Here is an 18,007-nt window from a genome sequence, read left to right on the forward strand (position 1 = left end):
GTGGCCCAGCATGAAGATTACTTGGGACGTCTAAAGGCTTCTTCTTCAAGAGTTAGGACGTTTCTGCGGCGCCGCCGCCGGCGCCTCGGCGGGTATAGATGAATCTGGTCGCGATATCCACCGACTTCCGTTCAGCCTCGCCGGTGCAATACAGCGAGTATTCTAACCCAAGTACCATATATATCCCCTTCATGTTACTATGATGGACCGGATCTTTTGATATCAACATCTCATATTTATCTTTCATTCACGGATATCTTAGTCTCCGGGAAAAGAATACTGTTGGACTTCCGCCATGGAAAACGAACTCGAGCATTTGAACTGGAATATCCAGCATGCTCTAAAGCAACTGGAAGGCCCTTTGGCAGAGGAACTCAAGCTGTTCCATGATGTGTCGCCCGCCTCGCCCCAGTCTTCCGTTGTGGTATATCAGAAACTGCTGGACACGGTACAAGCGCTAGACAAACTCCTTGTAACTCTGACTCCGCCCCATATGCTTTTGGTAGATGGCATATTTGGTATGATCTTCACCCCCCATCTTTCATTTAACACGAGGTAGAATACTGATTTAGCTGCAGCTTTTACCAACAGCAAAGTGCTACTATGTGCCTCCGAACATAGATTAGCAGACCATGTCCAAAACCTCCAGCCATGCAGCATTTCTGAGCTAGCTAATGCTGCCGGGCTATACGAGCAAGGTCTATCTCAGATCATTCGCTATCTCCGCGAGATGGGCTACTTCTACCAGGATCCCGTCACCAGAAAACTCTCGAACAACCGACTGTCCAATCTCCTTCGCAAGGATCACTGGGGGACCTGGATCAACTGGGTTGACTTCTTCCCTCGGGAGTATTATGATTTGCTGTCCCATCTACCAACCCAGTTGAAAAGTGATCAACCGAAAACGGCGACAGAGCTCTTCTACAACACTGACAAGCCAATCTATCAGTTCCTTGCCGAAACTGGCAGGGCTGAGGGCTTCCACAGAGTTACCGGGACCGGAAGCGTGGTTGAAGCCCCTGGGCTCCTGGCAGATTACCCTTGGGATGATGTGAAGGGCGAAACCGTCGTGGATATCGGAGCTGGCGTAGGGGATTTCATCCGCACTTATCTAGAAAAGTTTCCGGATGCAACAGCAGCCGCATTCGAGCTTCCATCAACCGCAGAAATCCTTCAGCAACGGTTCCCTCCTAATGATACCTTAGCAAAGAGAGTTGTATCTATTACTGGGGGGGATTTCTTCAAGGACCCACTACCTCAGTCCTCTGTGTATCTCCTACGGTGGATCCTACACAACTGGGGTGACGAAGATTGTGTCAAGCTCTTACGACGAATTCGAGATACAATAACTATCAAGCCGGGTGTGAGTCGGGTGTTGATAGTCGAGTCAGTCGTTTTTGACGGCCGTCTAGGTCGTGGGGCTCGGTATGCAGACATTCGCATGCTCGCTCGTTGCAGAAATAAGGAGAGAACGCTGGATGAATACCGCACTCTTGCAGAGGATGCTGGCTGGCGCTTGAACAAGATAGTTTCCCCCAGGGGTTGTTTAACGCAGATTCTGGAGCTGCGGCCAGTAGGCGCGTGTGCAGTCTTCCGAAACGGAAATGGTAGTAGCAACGGCAACAATGTGGGCCCTGAATGGGAGTCAGAGCTAATGTAAATAAGGAAGAGAAGAGCAGTTGATCGAACTCCCTAGGAGATATGCTTATATTATATATGTATTCACTGCTGCTCTAATTGAAAACTGAACCGCCAAAACACAGGGATGATTATAAGACTGAAGGTTCTCTTTGAGGCCAAAGACGACAACAGTTGAAATACAACCATATCTAGACGGCTCTTAGGATAAAAGCAGATTTTGGTAACAGGTATAAAATAACTATATATTAAAGAAAAATATATATATCGATGAACAAACATAACAGGGACATCAATATTTATAGAGACTTTGAAACTTTATAAGCTGCATACTCTAGCAGTTTAAATCTTCAGCAAACGTCCACAAGCTCTGCATATTTTGTAAACTCAGGATCAGTTTTGAACATTTCGAGTTCCTCGGGATGTGTTCCCAACACAAGTTCTACCCCCCCATCCTTCTTCATAGGATAGATGGCAAGGAACCGGAAGATACCATTGGCTCGGTCAACTTGAGGCCTCATCGACTCAGGGGAGCCTCCGTTGGCAAAAAACTTGCTTCCAAATGATATTTCACTAGTGGGGAAGAGCATCATGTTTGATATCATGGCGTGCATGTGCTCAAGACCCATATTGGCAGTTGAAAACCGGCTGTGATCTGGAAGGGATTGCAGGATGGTAAAGGCATCATGCACAAGAGACGGAGTAATGCGTGCAGTAGACTGGCGAAGATTGTACGCGACGTACCCGATGCTTGTCTCAGGGGAACAAAGGGTTTCCACAGGGATGCTGCACCGGTTCATAATGAGTACGCTGCCCATGTACGTTGATGGTAGACGGGAGGAGAAGTACGGCCGACCATCAGTGGGTAGTTCAAGAATAGACATGTCCTCAGGCCCAAAACTCTGCTTTCGAATCTCCTTAGCCACACGATATCGAGCCCTAATGGCAGTACGCCAGAAGAAAGCCTGTACTATGTCGCTAATGGATGTGATAACTCCCTTGGCTTCTGGGTCCGCAATAACGTCTTGTTTCATTTTCTCGAGATTCTCCGGAGAAATCAGGAAGGAGGTTGTCTTCATGCACCTCTCAGCACGAGGTACAGGCCAGATATTATGTAGAGGGAAAATTGGACGAGGGCCGAGGGGGCTTTCTTTTGTAGTGAGGACAGACTCGCCGTTCGCCTGGTTCTCATCAGGGGGGAAGAATGGTAAGAAGCCCCATGTACCAGGGTCTACTTCGTTAACTGGGCGAACCCAGCCTTCCTGTTCATGAAGGATCTCAGGAAGGCTATGATTAAAGCTTTCGGGGTCATACCAGCTGCAGGTCGCGGTCTTGTCGCCCTGAAGATATCGGCAGTTTTCAGCCCAAACCTTGAGAGCGACCATGGCTCCAAGGCCATCTAAGCAGCAGTGGTTCAAGTCAACAGCAACAATACAACCACCCTTGACGAAGTTGACTTGTCCAGCAAAAATGTCAGCAGGTATCTTGGAGATCGGATCATCTCGCAAAACAAGGCTATCCTTGAAAAGAGAGGGAGCGAAATCAGCGTCTCGCATCTTGGCGAACGAAGGAAGGATTCCGGAAAGATCTTTGTAGACGAGACGATTATGGGCTGAGGTTGCCATGGATAGAGGAGGGATAGTTACACAGAGGTCTCCCTTCTTGTACCCAATCTCTTGCTCCGAGCAGTGCATCATCTTGCCACTAAGAGCTGGGATTAGGTCAAATGTGCGGTTGAGTCCCTCTTGTAGGTTGGTAAACACTTCCTTGTAGCTAACCCCTTCACGGAGAGAGAAATAGAAAACAAGCCCCATGTTATGGTTTGGATTGACATAATCCAATGCATTCAGCTTAAAAGTCTGTCTGGCTTGGTGTTGGGCGATCATCCTCTTCAGCTTAGCGGTTTCGCCATCAACAGGTAGGTCTGAGGCATCAGCCTTAGCACTTTTCACCTCAGCAGCCAAACGTTCGATAGTAGCAGAAAGGCTAGCAATCGTGGGATTTGCATAAATGTGCCTGGGAGCAATCTGTTCACCAAGACGTGTGGCTATCCGAATCTTCTTAATGGCTGCAAAGACACCAAGGGAGTCTAGTCCAAGCTCGAAAAGATCTGTGTCAATTGGAGCCTGCTGGATTTCTGGTACTGAAGATGCTAGGATATCGCGAACACCACTTTGGATTGACTCCGTTGAGGTTATGTCAATGGGAAACACAGCATCTATATCCTCAGGATCATCGCTAAGCGAGCTGTAAAAGCGGTCTATATAGTTGGAATATAGCGCCAAGGTTGCTGCTCGTTTCACGGTTCCCTTATCCGTATAAATAAAGGGTTTGTCGGGCTTCGTAAAGGTAACAAAGTCCTTTAACAGCTGGTCTTTATGACGAGACATCGAGTTAGCCTTCTTCACTGTTTCCCAGATGCTATCTAGTAGCTCATCAGATTTTTGAGACGGGTCTTTTAGGTCAATAAGCAGACCCGCCTGCGGCTTTCCGGTGCCAAATAGGATACATCCTTTGATTGCAGGGTGGACAGTAACGAGAGCTTCAGTCTCGAGTGGCGTTATCTTGTATCCGTTAGACAATACCACCAAATCATCACTTCTGCCTTTGAAAGCCCATAAATTAGGCTTACTAGGGTGCCTCGAATACAAGTCTTTGAAGTTGATTGACTCTTTTTCAGGGAAAGTGTGATAGATACCTTGGAACAGAGGCCAGTGTTCGTTGCGGTGGATCCAATGCTCGTAGGTATCTTCACCTATTTCCTTAAACTCGAAGCCAGAGTAAGGGTGGAAGCAGAACCAGAACCAATCTTCCCTTGAAGTCACAAGATTGCCCATAAACAGGCCCTCGGTGGTGCCAGTCAAGTTCAATACTCTTACCACATCGTTCACCTTGCCGGCGCTTACTGGGCTTACTGGGCCACCTGATGCACATATAAACTTCGACGGTTTGAGCTTTGCCAATACCTCAGGCGTTTCGCCTAGCTCATTGACAAGAGACGGCACCATGCTCCAGATGTCAATCTTGACATTGTCTGCAAGGGTCTCAACAAGTCGAATATTTGGTAATGCTCCAGCGAGGCCTAAGACGCAATGCAAACCGAAAAATGCGGGCATCAGGATATTCATAATAATGCCGGCGCCCTTTGGTTAATTTTGTTAGTTAATTATATCAATTTTATATATAAAATAAAGGGTAAAACTTCTGAGGATACTTACGTGACACATTGGAAATGACGAATAAATGGTATCTCCATCCAACCAGTCAGAAGTCCAAGGAAGCAAACCATCAGTGCCTTCAACGGATGGTAGTAACCGCACAGCGTCCATGGTACCAATAAGACCGTGAGACCAAGGAATAGGTTTGGGTACCCCGGTGCTCCCGGATGTATGCAGGAAACAGAATGGCTCATTTACGGCTTCATCAAAGGATTTGGAATACAAGAACGGCTCTGTGGACGAGGCATCTAGAAGTTCCTCGAGAAGGGGTAGCTGTAAAAGTGTCATAGGTCGTTCTTGCAGAATCTCCTCAACTAGAGGCTCAGAGGCTATTTCGCAAGCATTAACCCAGATATTGCATTCTGTTGTCTCGAGTACGGAGAGTGCTCCCACTGTGTTATTTTTTGGTGAAAGAAATAGAGCCTAGGTAAGCGTTAGTCGAGCCGATATGAGCACAATACCGTAAGTGAATTCATAAGCTTACCGCGTAGCCAGCCTTAACACAGGCGTAAGTAAGAAGCACATGGCGCAGATCGTCTGTAGAAGCGGCGAGTCAGCTTTCATCCATAAGTTGTTAGATGCGATGCAGTTAAATTGATAGTTGACTTACGTGGGCCGATGTAACCTACAGGCCGGATCGAATCTGGTTTTCCGACCTGGCTTCGAAGCCACCAAGCGGTCTTGTCAACAGCCTTATTAAAGGCGTGGGCAGTGATATCCCTAAAAATGAGGGAATCACCAGAGAGTGTCGCCAGTGAGAAAATAATTCGCTCTGGTTGGGTAGCAGCCAGTTCGTCCATAATCTGGGGGATAAGTCGCTTGCCATAAGGTACTGAAGGTATCACGTTGGATTTTCTTGGTGAGGAAGTATCGCCTAGTTTGCTGTTTACCACAACTCCTAAGCCGGTTTTGGTTGAATTAGGAGGAGACTGAGATTCGGGAGTGGTTACGCCGCTACTTCTCACTCTGGCACGAGGAGGGGATTGTGAAAAGGTACTGGGTGATGCTGTGCCTGGGGTGGTTGCACCGCTAAGATATCCACTAGCGATTACTGGCTTAGCGGCTTCAAGATAGCTTGCAGTTGAGTCACTGATGGGCAGAGCACCATTCTCACAAGCCTTCTCCCTGAAGTGGCTGGGCCGGCCATCGATGTAAACCAGTTCAAGCCTGCTATCTTTGCTGAATTCGCCCATAGGAGCGCTAACCCATTCTCCATCGGCCAGCTGAGCAACAGAGCAGTGCCATGGAGTTGTGAACCCAGTTTTTGTATTAAGTAGACACACCGAGACCTTGTTTAAGCCTACAGATTCATGAATGGAAAGCCGCAAGTGATTAGGAAACGCATTCTTGACTGCACCCGCAAAAGCCTGTTGAAAAAACAATATGTCAGACATTTGGTGCTATGATGTACGAGGATTTACTCACATATCCCCGCATCAGCATCTGCTTCGCCAGATATTTGCAATCTCTCTTGTAGCTATGCGCACTTCGGCCTATCCCGCGAGGAAAGATATGTTTCAAATCTGACTCCAGGAATCTTTTGTACCCGAGGTAAGTCAACTTGGTATCGGGATTTATGGTAACCTCATGGTCAATATCAAGGTCATCCCGACCGTACTGATTCAAGAGCAGGCGACGAAAGGTTGTGCAATTAGCAACATATGTGATCTCAGTGAGCTTCTCTGGCAGGGGAAAGTCAAGCAAGTCTTTCATTCTGGAAAAGCTAATGTAGTTGAACTTCTTATCAATCGCCATCTTGCGTAGGGCTTCTCCGTAAGCCCAAGTGTCTTGATCAGATATGGACAACAAATCTGATAAGGTACAAAGCAGTCAGCATTAGTTGTGTTCCTTTTGCCGGCAACTGAGCCAGGTCTGCATTTAAGCTGATTGAAGGGACGTACCATTGTATGTTATACCGTCAGAGATGATGGTGACCTGAGCACCGGGCGAATATACTTCTCGTATGCGTGTACACATGGTATTTAGCCGCTCAAGAGCAAGCTCCTCGGCCATATCAGGTAGACTCCCAAGCACTTTGTAGACCTTATTGGCAGACTTGAATGGAAACGCAGGAAGGCATGATTCCACACGCTTCCCTGCCGCAACAAATCGATCAATGACATCCAGGAAGTTATTTGCACCTGCTTCTAACCTATCCTTGGAGTCATCAAATTTATTTAGGGCGTACTCAAATATGATATCCAGAATAAGACGAGATGTTTTTCGGACATCGTCGTTGTAGGTCTGCAAAGTACTTGTTGACAATTTGTCGTCGATGACGGGAATCCCATTTGGTATACGCTCTGCAGGCGTTACCTCTGCATCGGATTTGTGAGGCATGATGAGGCCCTATATCGGAAAATTAATCTGATAATATGCCACAATCAAAGGACCCGAGGTGGTTTCTGGTGCGTCAACGCACGTTGGATCTGCAAGGAATGAAGAAGTTTAAGGCCCCTAGGGAATGGCAGCTCCTTAACAGTGGGGGGTTTTCCAAATATATATACCCTTTAACTAGCCATTCTTAGTACACTCCGTACACCATCCTCCATGCTCAGCAGGTAATGGTCAATGGATGGAGAAAGGAGCTCGTTTTCTGATACAACCTTGAACACGATCCTGGAGCCTTATCGTTGCGAACTAAATTTACCGCCCTCGAATTGAATATTGCGTTTTTTGTTTTGTTTTCTTTCTTTTTTCTTAAAAAAAAAAAGCTGAAAAAAACAACAACGGAAAGGAAGGCCGTTTCTCAGGTGGACAGGAATATTCAGAGTTCACAACTTATTTCTCCGTGAATTGCAAGGTTGCCACATGTACGGAGTCGTAGTGACCATATACCCCCGACATGGGACCATATTAGATCATATTTGACGCAGACGAATGGGCATGATGACAGAGGGGAAATGGGGTAAGTATCTCTGCTTTGGAAGATGAAGTGGAGTTGGTATAGTATATTCAAGCAACCAATTCGTATGAATTCATGCATCCTAGCCCTAACCGTATTTATTATCCTTGTAGGAATGATCTCTTGGCAGTCTTCGGCCGCAAGGGTCAAGCGATAGGTTGCTCCACGCAAATGATGAATGGGCTCAAAGGATATTCTTTTTTTCTCTCTCAAGGTTATTGATCTGCAAAAAAGGCTCAGCTCGTATTCAATGGATCCTCCTTCTCCTGCATTGAGAAGCAGAACCCATGACCTTACGGACACGTCTGGAATGGCAGCGCTTGGCACTACAAGACCCTTTTGATATATATTAAGCATCACCGTGAAAAACGAGGCGAGATCGATCTGCAATAGAAAGATGGTTCGTATAACCCTTGAGTTCGACTAATCTCCCAACTCGGCTAGAGTAATTGTTTGTGAAGTTCTTCGCACCATACATCGGATAAAAATTATGGGGCGAAAAAAAAAGGGCTAGGCCTCAAGATTGATCCTTCGGGAAAAAGAGGTGCTCCATCTGTCTGCATTTCGGAGGAATCCCAACACCATGGCAAAGCCGCCGTTGCCGTTCGTTGTCACGAAGATATATAATGAAGAAAGGAAGACAGTCGATTTTACCTTTTTCCTGACGTTGTGAAAAGAAGCCGCGGCCCGAGCCGATATCACATGACTGGAATTATAAAAAGGCGCACGGTGATTGGTTCTTGGCGTCCCGAAAGACGGTCTGCGTCTGTTCCCAATATAAAAAGAAAGGAGAAACATGTATAAACACACATAGGAGAGTGTATATACACTATGTAACCAGTATTATGCATGACTATGAGTAGAGGAGTCTTTCTGCCTCTCCTCTCAAGCAGCTGTCCCGCGTGGCGATAGGCTATCACCCTACATAGGCGAGACCGTACAAGCTTATTTTTGCCAACAACTCTGTTACTTTATTTTTACCTAGCGGGCTTGTTATATATAGCCAGGGGAAGAGGGACAAGACAACTAGTGTAACAGGCTTGCCGACGGTTGGTTCGGCCGTCGGTTAGAAGTCTTCTTGGTGAGTCGGCCAAAGCTTCTACCGCATCCTTCGACTACTTTCTACCTTCAGGTGCCAGCTACCGGCTTATAGCCAAGGCGGATGTTATGCTCCGTGTGTAATATAGGTATGTACGTACACTTGCTACCCGTACCAGTCACCATACCGATTCCGATATTAGGAAGGAGGCTAGAGAAAAGTGGTCAATGGTAGAGAAGATGTAACGTCGTGCCTCCGCACCTCCCCACCCATCGCGTCAATCCCGATGCTTACTATGTAAAGCTATCTGGTCGCTCAGTCTTACATAGTATGCACAGAAGACTTTTCTCTTTCTCCCTTGCTGGAGAATATATTTACACGAGCCAGCGCTCGTGCTGCACTCAACTTTAGCCTCACGAGTCTATTTATAGGGAGAATCAGGGATTGTTTGTGGGAACTCATTTTGCGTAAAAGAAAATCAACAAATGGTTTTGTCCATTCCAACCTTGCAGGATCCCTGCCAACCCCCTGCTATATGCTGTGAAGGAGGGACAGCTGATTTCTGCGGCGAACGTGTTGGTCAACATTCTCTCATGCATGACAAGAGCTGCAGTCAGCAACGCTAAAGTTTGGGGCTCTTCAGAGCAGCATCCTTTTCTTCCCCATCGGCCTGCGCATCCAAATGGTGAGTGAGAGCTGAGGGCGGACATCTCACATTACACTCTCTGCCCTGGTCAGGCTCAGCTACTTTTCTTCTTCTTTTTTCCATTCAACTTAGGGAAAGCTGCCCTGTGTCCTGTTTTCTTCATAGGCTATGAGGATTCAAAGCAACGCCGAAACCGGCCATTACTTGGCCCTAAGTAATGAGGAGCAGTTGAATCTGCTGCAAGACGAGAATGATACAAGTGTCAAGGGCGACGACCCCATCATTGATGCTCGCACAGATGCCGAGTCTGCTGAATCGGGCAATGATATCCAACCGGGTGTGCAGAGCATAGAAGCAGTGACCGTGGCGTGGACAACAGGTGCCCTGATCTTTGCATATGTTATGGTCTGGCTCACGTACTTCGTCGAGGGGATGTTGGTGGCAACAACGGGCATCCTAGCCCCGTATGTCACATCTGCTTTTGCCTCGCATGCACTCACGCCCACTGTCGGCATTCTCAGCAGTGTCATCGGCGGCGTCACCAACCTCACCCTGGCAAAGGTCCTCGACGTCTTTGGCCGGCCGCAAGGGTACTTTATTTGCGTTGTTTTCGCTACTGTTGGACTTGTTATGATTGCTACATGCAGAAATGTCCAGACATACGCTGCCGCCCAGGTCTTTCAGACGGTCGGAAACAATGGAATACTGTATAGTTTGACCGTTTTTGTTGCCGACACTTCCTCGTTACGCAATCGAGGGTTGATGCAAGCTATTGTCAGCTCGCCAAATCTCATTACGTGTTGGCTGGCTGGCCCAATATCATCAGGCTTCTTGGAAGGCCCAGGCTGGAGATGGGTGTTTGGCATATTTGCGATCCTTGTTCCTTCCGTCACCTTCCCTCTCTTCCAACTTCTATTGAATAATTACCTAAAAGCTAAGAAGATGGGCCTGGTCTCTAAGGCTAGTGCAGGCGGGAAGAGTGAACGCACTGTGTTAGGGTCCCTGGTCTATTACTCCCGGCAGTTCGACGCCGTCGGCCTTGTTCTACTGTCTACCGGTGTTGCACTGTTCCTACTACCGTTTAATCTATACTCACTGGAAGGTTGGCACTCACCACTTGTTATCACAATGCTGCTTGTCGGAATATTGTTCATTGCTGGCTTTGTTGTATGGGAGAGGTATTATGCCCCTATTACATTTGTGCCATACTCCATTTTGCTTGACCGAACCGTGTTGGGTTCCTGCATTCTATCTGCTACGTTATTTGTTAGCTTCTGGTGCTGGAATAGTTTCTTCAGCTCGTACCTACAGGTGGTCAATGACCTCAGCGTTGAGAATGCAAGCTACGTCGTTCAGGCGTACACTGTATGCTCCGTCCTATCTGCCATCGCAGTGGGCAGCATGATCCACTACACAGGGCGCTTCAAACCTATCTGTCTCTACGTGGGTATTCCACTGAGCACTCTGGGTTCTGGTCTGATGATATACTTCTGCAAGATTGACAGTAGCATTGGCTACATCATCATGTGCCAAATTTTCATATCTATCGCTGCTGGCACGATAATGGTCTGTGACGAGGTTGCAATCCTCGCTGCTGCTTCACACCAACATGTTGCGGTCTGTATCGCCGTCTTGGGCATGTTCGGAAACGTCGGTGGTGCTGTTGGCCTGACCGTTGCCTCCGCTATCTGGCAGAGCATTTTTCCCAAGAAGTTGGAAGACTATCTTCCTGCCCAGGAACTCTCCAACCTACCAGAAATCTACGCAAATATCTCCACTCAGTTATCGTACCCAGTCGGGTCGGCCACTCGATTAGGCATCCAACACGCTTACCGGGACGCTCAGATGAGTATGTTGGCAGTAGGCACTGCCATTTGGGCTGTAGGCTTACTCGCCGTCATCATCTGGCGTGACATCAACGTTATTGGCATTAAGCAGAGTAAGGGGCATGTCTGGTGAACAGGATTATTATTTATTATGCCACGCGTCATTATGGACTCGTCTTTCAGCGCCATAGATATTTTTATTTCATTTTCCTCTTCCCTCCCGTTTATTATTTTTTTAAAAAGAAGACAATAAAAACTTATACTAAAAGCTGTAGCTTTTTTTACAAGATTTTACTATAGCATGCACAGAACTGACATGAGCTGTGGCGGGCCATGGTCCAGACATCTTGACCAGAGTTCGATACTGTTCTAGCAATCGTCCATCAGTATAGCATGAAGTGGTGCTCTAAATTCAACTCCAGACGGAGCATTCGCCTGGTAGATAGTAGCCGGCTCTGTATGACAGGACGAGTGTAATCAGCTCCATCCTTACATAGTAAATAAACGATCGACTGGTCGTTAAAGGCTTGTTTTCCTAGTTTCTCCGTATTTGATAGCTTTCCTCGCTAAACCAAATCTTATATTGTATTTGTGTCGATATCGTCATAGTTAATTATGTATAGAGGAGTTCTCTAAATATGCCCACAGGGGTAGATTAACTTACAGTACGAGCTGCTAGCTCTTTGCTTTTTTCATATTTATTTTCAGTACTTCGAGATGCTCCGTATTTCTGTCTTTTTTGCAAGACGGGATCTTTAGGATATTGGTATGCAAAATCAAATATCGGTCTACGGGAAGAGCAAACGGGCTGTTCGGGTCCTTCAGCCTAGCCGATCACTTTTTTGTCAACATCCCTTTCGGTTTGAAAGGAAACACAGAGCCAAGCTGAGCCATTGCTTCAGCCATGGATTTCAGTAGTTAACTTATGAATCCTTCCAGCAAACGATAACTATGGCCATCAGGATCAGGTATTTCTGGCGGTGTGTCGGTCATCCTAGACGCTAGGCTGGTCTTTGATCAGGCTGCTTTACTTCTCCAGCCTCTTTCACTTTATTTGCTTCCCGCCCCCCCCTTGTTTTCTTTCCCTTATCCCTGGATCCCGCTTCGGTGGCTAGCCCGGAAACTCACAAGCATGTGCTTTGGTCGGAAAAATCTGGCTCTTTAATACGCAGTGGAGGGCGCCTAAACTGCATATCTATACGGGCCATCTGGGCCGCTGACAAGGCTGCAGGTATGTACGTATAAATATACCTAGCAGGAAGTTCTATCCGCTGACTGAACATCCCATTCAGGAAGGACGATGATTATACAACACGGGGTTATGATGACTGATGAAGAGTACTGGTTGATCGCCCTGTCAGCAGCCATTCACTGGCAACCTGGATACGATGGCGGCCAGGATGGCTCCCTTACCTCCACCACCTGTGTGTGTGCGTGCGTATGGGGTCCGCCAGTTCATCCATATGTAAGGCAGGGTGGACTTAGCCGTGTGCAACCATCCCGACCCTATATTTGCGATGGGAGCCCGGCTCTGGGGGTTTCATCTTTTGAAGCACGGCACACGTTGCTGTTCCTTCTGTCCGTGGAACAACTGTCAACCATTCACCCTCGATGCCAGAGGTATTGCATGTGCTATACGACGGGCATGCCGTATACATTCTCGCTACATTTCAGCTTTCTGGGCATCCAGAGGCTTCGCAGGAGAATGCTGCCTTTGCTGAGTGATCAAGGTACCTGTGCAATAGTATATTACAAGGGCATCTCCGTCTCCGTCCAAGCGAAGACCTTCCTCCATACTATGTAATCAGAGGCGTTAGACTGCGACGGTGGACCGGCGGCTTCATATGGGAGTATTGGGATAGATACTTCCAGAGTACTCCGTAGACACAGCTTCCAAGATAGCACAGTACAATATGATACCTTCGGCATCGTCTAAGGCTGCCATCAGTATAAAACCATCCAACAACGTGAAGTTTCCCTGACAGAAGCCGTTGCATTTTTTGCTTGCAGATTTAACTCTGCTGTAGAAAGACTGGCGTCTGTTAACGTTTGGCTGCCAGTACATAGTAACAGCGACGATAAGACCACCACGGCTCCTTCGCTCGAGTTTGTTTACCCTGTCAAGCTTTGTTACGCGGTAGAGCCGGCTAGTCAACGATGCTGCCTGGCGAACGGATAGTTGATATATGAAGGTCGCCGCCTTCCCTTGCTCGAGAAATAACCTGCAATTCCAGTCGACTTGCCCATGCACCACGACCACTGTCTCCCTGCTCATGTTAACCTATCGCCAGGTCATTGTTTTCTGCCCCCTTTACATATGACTGACTGTTGACCGGCATCCCCGTGTTATGGCCGCGACATCGACGCTGCTCCAACTCTTCGGTTAACACTAGCCGGCGGGTTATGGGGAAGACAAGTTCATAACATCGAAATTTTCCATCGAAAGATGGCATGACAAACAGACTGAGCATGTTTTCTCGTCTTTGAGCATGTTATATGTCATCTCTTCTCCAGCTGGCCGACTGCAAAATTCCATGCTTGGTTATGGAGCCGCCAAACGCACACGGAGGAGTCAATTTAACCCTAAGCCAATATATATATTAAATATTCCCCAGTACGCTAACAAACGAACCAACCAAGGAGCTAAAGAGGCACAATGTCATTCCAGCCAACTCTCGAGCCTGAGGTGAATCGAGCTAATTATCATTGGCCTTTATTGACTGGTTCATGCAGGCAGCGAAAAAAAAAAACAAAGGCCCGAAGAATCTGCGCTTCGAGATATGGAGAAGCAAAAAAAGAAAGGAAAAAAGAGAAAGAATCCCGGCTTTGCATGGTTCAAAGTCGTTATAAAGTGAGCTGATTATTTGCTCATCCGGCTTACTCCTCTGTTACTCTGGCCTCAGCAGGGATGGCCGTCCAGGGGGGAGGAATAAAAAGTGGTTGCTGCTGGAGCCATGGATTCGACTTTTGTTCGTCCACAAATTCTTTCCTTGTCCCCAAGATTGATTAAGTCGATCTTGTGCGGAGTATCGATATATAATATATATTGATTTGAAAAGGAAAACAAAAAAAAAGGAAGAGGGAAAAGATGGGTGAGGAGACCCAATACCCTGCAGTGTCGCCGCCGCCTGTCGATGAGAAGAAGCAGCCAGAGTCCAGCAGCTCGCGGGATGGAGAGGCGACCGACACGGAGGTGCAGGCTGGTGTGCAGCAGGTCGAGGCCATGGCAACGGTCTGGTCGATGACCGCCCTCGTCCTCGCCTACATCTTCATCTGGATCGTCTACTTTGTGATGCTGATGGAGCAGGGCATCGTCGCAGCGCTGACCCCCTTCGTGACCTCTGCCTTCCAGCACCACTCGCTCACACCGACGGTGGGCATCCTGAGCAGCGTCATCGGCGGAGTGTGCAATCTGACCGTCGCAAAGATCCTCGATGTCTTCGGGCGGCCCCAGGGTTATGCGATCTCACTGGCCATCGCAACCGCCGGCCTGGTCATGATGGCGGCGACGGCCAACGTGGAGACCTACGCCGCCGCGCAGGTGTTTTGGACCGTTGGCAGCAACGCCTTGCTCTACAGCATCAACATCTTCGTCGCCGATACGACCAGCCTGCGGAACCGTGGCCTCATGACCGCCCTGACCGCCTCGCCCAACATCATCACCATCTGGCTGAGCGGTCCCATCTCGGAAGCGTTCCTCAAGGGGCCCGGCTGGCCCTGGTGCTTTGGCGCCTTCTCCATTATCGTGCCCGTCCTCTGTCTGCCGCTGCTGGGCCTCGTCCTGCATAACTACTTCAAGGCGAAGAAACAAGGAGCCATGGCCTCGACAAAGGGATCGAGGACGGCCTGGCAGTCGTTCATCTACTACTGCCGCCAGTTCGATGCCATCGGCCTGCTGCTGCTCACCACCGGGCTCACCTTCTTCCTCCTGCCCTTCAACCTGTATAGCCTGCAGCCCCTGGGTTGGCAGTCGCCTCTGGTCATCTGCCTGCTCGTCTTTGGTCTCGTTCTAATGGTCGTCTTTGCCCTGTGGGAAAAGTTCTTCGCACCCGTCACCTTCATCCCTTTCTCCCTGCTGCTGGATCGGAATCTCGTCGGCGCATGCTTTCTCGGTACCGTCCTCTTCATCAGCTTCTTCTGCTGGAACAGTTTCTTCAGCTCCTTCCTCCAGGTTGTTAACGGCCTCAGCGTCACCAACGCCAGTTACGTCGTCCAGATCTACAGTCTCGGTAACACTATTGCTGGAATTGCTGCCGGCGTCGCCATCCGTTATACCGGACGATACAAAGCCATTACTCTCTACGGTGCTATACCCATGTACACGCTGTTTATGGGCCTGATGATCTATTTCCGCGAGCCAGACGCCAATATCGGCTACATCGTCATGTGTCAAATCTTCATTGCTTTCGCCGGCGGAGTTCTTATCATCACCCCCCAGATCGCTGCCATGTCCGCCGGATCCCACCAGGACATCGCAGCTATTCTTGCAATCCTGTCCATGTTCTCGGCCATCGGCGGAGCTATTGGTCTAACCGTTGCTGGCGCTATTTGGCAGTCTGTCTTCCCCGCAAAGCTTCTCGAGTTCCTCCCCGTCGAGGAGCAGGCGAATCTCCTCGAGATCTTCGGCAAGTTGGAGGTGCAGCTTAGTTATCCCATTGGATCGCCGGCCCGCATTGCTATCCAACGCGCCTATGCTAGCGCGCAGTCGAGCATGCTCACTGCTGGCACCGCCATATGGGCTGCCGGATTTGCCGCTGCTGCCATCTGGCGGAACACTGACGTGAAGGAAATAAAACAGGTCAAGGGACAGGTTATTTAAACGAAAGCTGCGTATTGTATTCATAGCATAGCATATATATCTACATAATGATTATAAAATACCAATAATTCTTCTCAACGAATGTCTTCACCGCAGCACTTATCATGCGAGGAGAACAGCATCGGTCAAGCCGAGTAAGCCTCGTTCATCTCTATTCTAGTACATTACATGGCACAGCTACTCTAGTTAACAGCTTCCGCCCATCCATGCCTAGGCAGCCAAAAGGCTCTTCCACCAAGATAGGCGCCCTCAGTTAATATGATAGTACCACTTACAGAGTAGTTACGTCTACAAGTGGAAGCCAGCTTCGATAACGGTCACGTGAACATAACATGAAACGCACGGACGTGTCTCGAAAGCTTGGCAATTTTAGGTTCGGCTTTGTGGGTCTCGAGTCACCAACATCGGCGCTAGTCCTAAAATGGTAGCATGACGGAGTGACATTTTATACTATATACATAAATACAGCAGGTGAATGCTCTTTGCTAGTCCAGGTGAATGCTCCTTGCTCTTCCTCCGCCCAGTTTTACTTGCTACCTTGAAGCAGACACTATCCCACTTTGTTACCATTTTCCCCCCCTCGTGCTTCCTGCCGCTGAGTTCTCTGAGACATAACGACATACTCGCCGCCAATCAGAGAGGGCTCGCCTTTTTGCCGAAGGGCAGAATTTGACGCTAAACAAAAGTCCAAGCCATAGGGTTTAGGGCGGCGAGATACGACTTGAAGATACTCCGACTACGAGCCGCCCTGCACTCCTAGATCTGCACCCCTAGATCATCACTTTTATATTCCAGGTTTGTGGTCTACTCTTTCGATATAGGAGTATATTTCTAACTTGTATTAGCCAAAATGGACGGATCAGGCCGTGCCCAACAGTTAGAGGACGCATTCAAACTCTGCATCAGCCAGAGAAACCTACCTACCAGTACATCAGCGCGTTTTCTATCCGCTTTGAGGACGACGGCACTGAGGCTGCCTGGACGGTTCCTTGCGCTGGACAAGGAGCCAATGACTCATGTCATGGACTATAGTTCAAAGCAAACCCTAATTCAAAATTTAGCTTGAGGTTTTGACTCCCTTTGCGAGACTATAACGGTTATTGCTCAAGGAGCATCTATACCAGTTGATGTGGTTTTCATTATCGACTGGTGCAGCCACTCTACGTGAATATCCGACCGTCGGTGCCTTTGAAGTTCTTGCGGCTGTATAAGAAGGCAACACAGCGTTCTGTTCATCAGAAAGTAAAATAACTCACCAGACTTTCAATGCTAAACTTGCTGCTGGAGCAGCAGAGGCATGCGGCAAAGCAAAGTCGGTTTATTTTGTCCAGCTGTTGGAACGCTTCTACAAGCTATCCCTTGCCAAGTTCCCCTTGCACAAATTTCTTAGCGGTTCGGTATCAGTACGGCTATAATTTCCAACTCGCGAAGAAGATACGCCCGCACTAACATCCTATGTACTCCCACCAGCTTTATCGCACGGAGAATATAGAGCTGTCTTCGCTTGCCACATCACCGAAGATCCCGACTCTTTGGCAGTGACACAGCTGAGAGAATGGATTGATACAGTTGGCGTCAAGGTCGATAGCGTATATGAGGTTAACTCTACACTTTTAATATTGGTAGTGCCTTAATCCGTCTTTTGTACGCTTCGGGTTCTTGTAGGAGCTCAGCTAATGCGTGGCCATGGACGCCTCTTTCAACGAAAACTAAATCTCCCAAAGAACAAAGGCCGGAGGTGTCCAGTGTTCCTGCACCACTGGCGAGCCCGGCGTTTGTTACTATTGGCGCGGTGCACTATCTGCTATTCCCTGTGCCCTACAGGTGCTTGCCTTTGTACACTAGCCTATTTCCCAGCTCATTGTCTTATTGTTCTACCTTGTGCTCAAAGGCCAGCACCAGATTACAAAAGCTAT

The 18,007-nt window shown here is 48.3% G+C and overlaps 5 protein-coding genes across 5 annotated transcripts; 3 read left to right on the forward strand and 2 right to left on the reverse strand.

Moving 5' to 3' along the window:
- Positions 1 to 295: 295 nt before the first annotated feature.
- On the forward strand, positions 296 to 1,660 carry MCYG_08677 (O-methyltransferase GliM2; the record flags this gene model as incomplete). The annotated part of the gene is made up of 2 exons (XM_002842800.1): positions 296 to 518; positions 573 to 1,660. The coding sequence occupies 2 exons, from the start codon at positions 296 to 298 to the stop codon at positions 1,658 to 1,660; spliced, it is 1,311 nt and encodes a 436-aa protein (XP_002842846.1).
- Positions 1,661 to 1,988: 328 nt separating this feature from the next.
- Positions 1,989 to 7,196, reverse strand: MCYG_08678 (transferase family protein; the record flags this gene model as incomplete). Its single annotated transcript, XM_002842801.1, has 5 exons — positions 1,989 to 4,720; positions 4,973 to 5,185; positions 5,467 to 6,079; positions 6,282 to 6,667; positions 6,758 to 7,196. The coding sequence occupies 5 exons, from the start codon at positions 7,194 to 7,196 to the stop codon at positions 1,989 to 1,991; spliced, it is 4,383 nt and encodes a 1,460-aa protein (XP_002842847.1).
- A 2,201-nt stretch (positions 7,197 to 9,397) lies between these two features.
- On the forward strand, positions 9,398 to 11,405 carry MCYG_08679 (siderophore iron transporter; the record flags this gene model as incomplete). The annotated part of the gene is made up of 2 exons (XM_002842802.1): positions 9,398 to 9,485; positions 9,745 to 11,405. The coding sequence occupies 2 exons, from the start codon at positions 9,398 to 9,400 to the stop codon at positions 11,403 to 11,405; spliced, it is 1,749 nt and encodes a 582-aa protein (XP_002842848.1).
- Positions 11,406 to 12,753: 1,348 nt separating this feature from the next.
- On the reverse strand, positions 12,754 to 13,743 carry MCYG_08680 (uncharacterized protein; the record flags this gene model as incomplete). Its single annotated transcript, XM_002842803.1, has 3 exons — positions 12,754 to 12,935; positions 13,139 to 13,531; positions 13,599 to 13,743. The coding sequence occupies 3 exons, from the start codon at positions 13,741 to 13,743 to the stop codon at positions 12,754 to 12,756; spliced, it is 720 nt and encodes a 239-aa protein (XP_002842849.1).
- A 617-nt stretch (positions 13,744 to 14,360) lies between these two features.
- On the forward strand, positions 14,361 to 16,091 carry MCYG_08681 (siderophore iron transporter mirB; the record flags this gene model as incomplete). Its single annotated transcript, XM_002842804.1, has 1 exon — positions 14,361 to 16,091. The coding sequence occupies one exon, from the start codon at positions 14,361 to 14,363 to the stop codon at positions 16,089 to 16,091; it is 1,731 nt and encodes a 576-aa protein (XP_002842850.1).
- Between the last annotated feature and the right edge of the window lie 1,916 nt (positions 16,092 to 18,007).

The sequence above is a fragment of the Microsporum canis genome, genomic scaffold (genome assembly GCF_000151145.1).
Source record: "Microsporum canis CBS 113480 supercont1.9 genomic scaffold, whole genome shotgun sequence".
NCBI classification, from domain to species: domain Eukaryota; kingdom Fungi; phylum Ascomycota; class Eurotiomycetes; order Onygenales; family Arthrodermataceae; genus Microsporum; species Microsporum canis.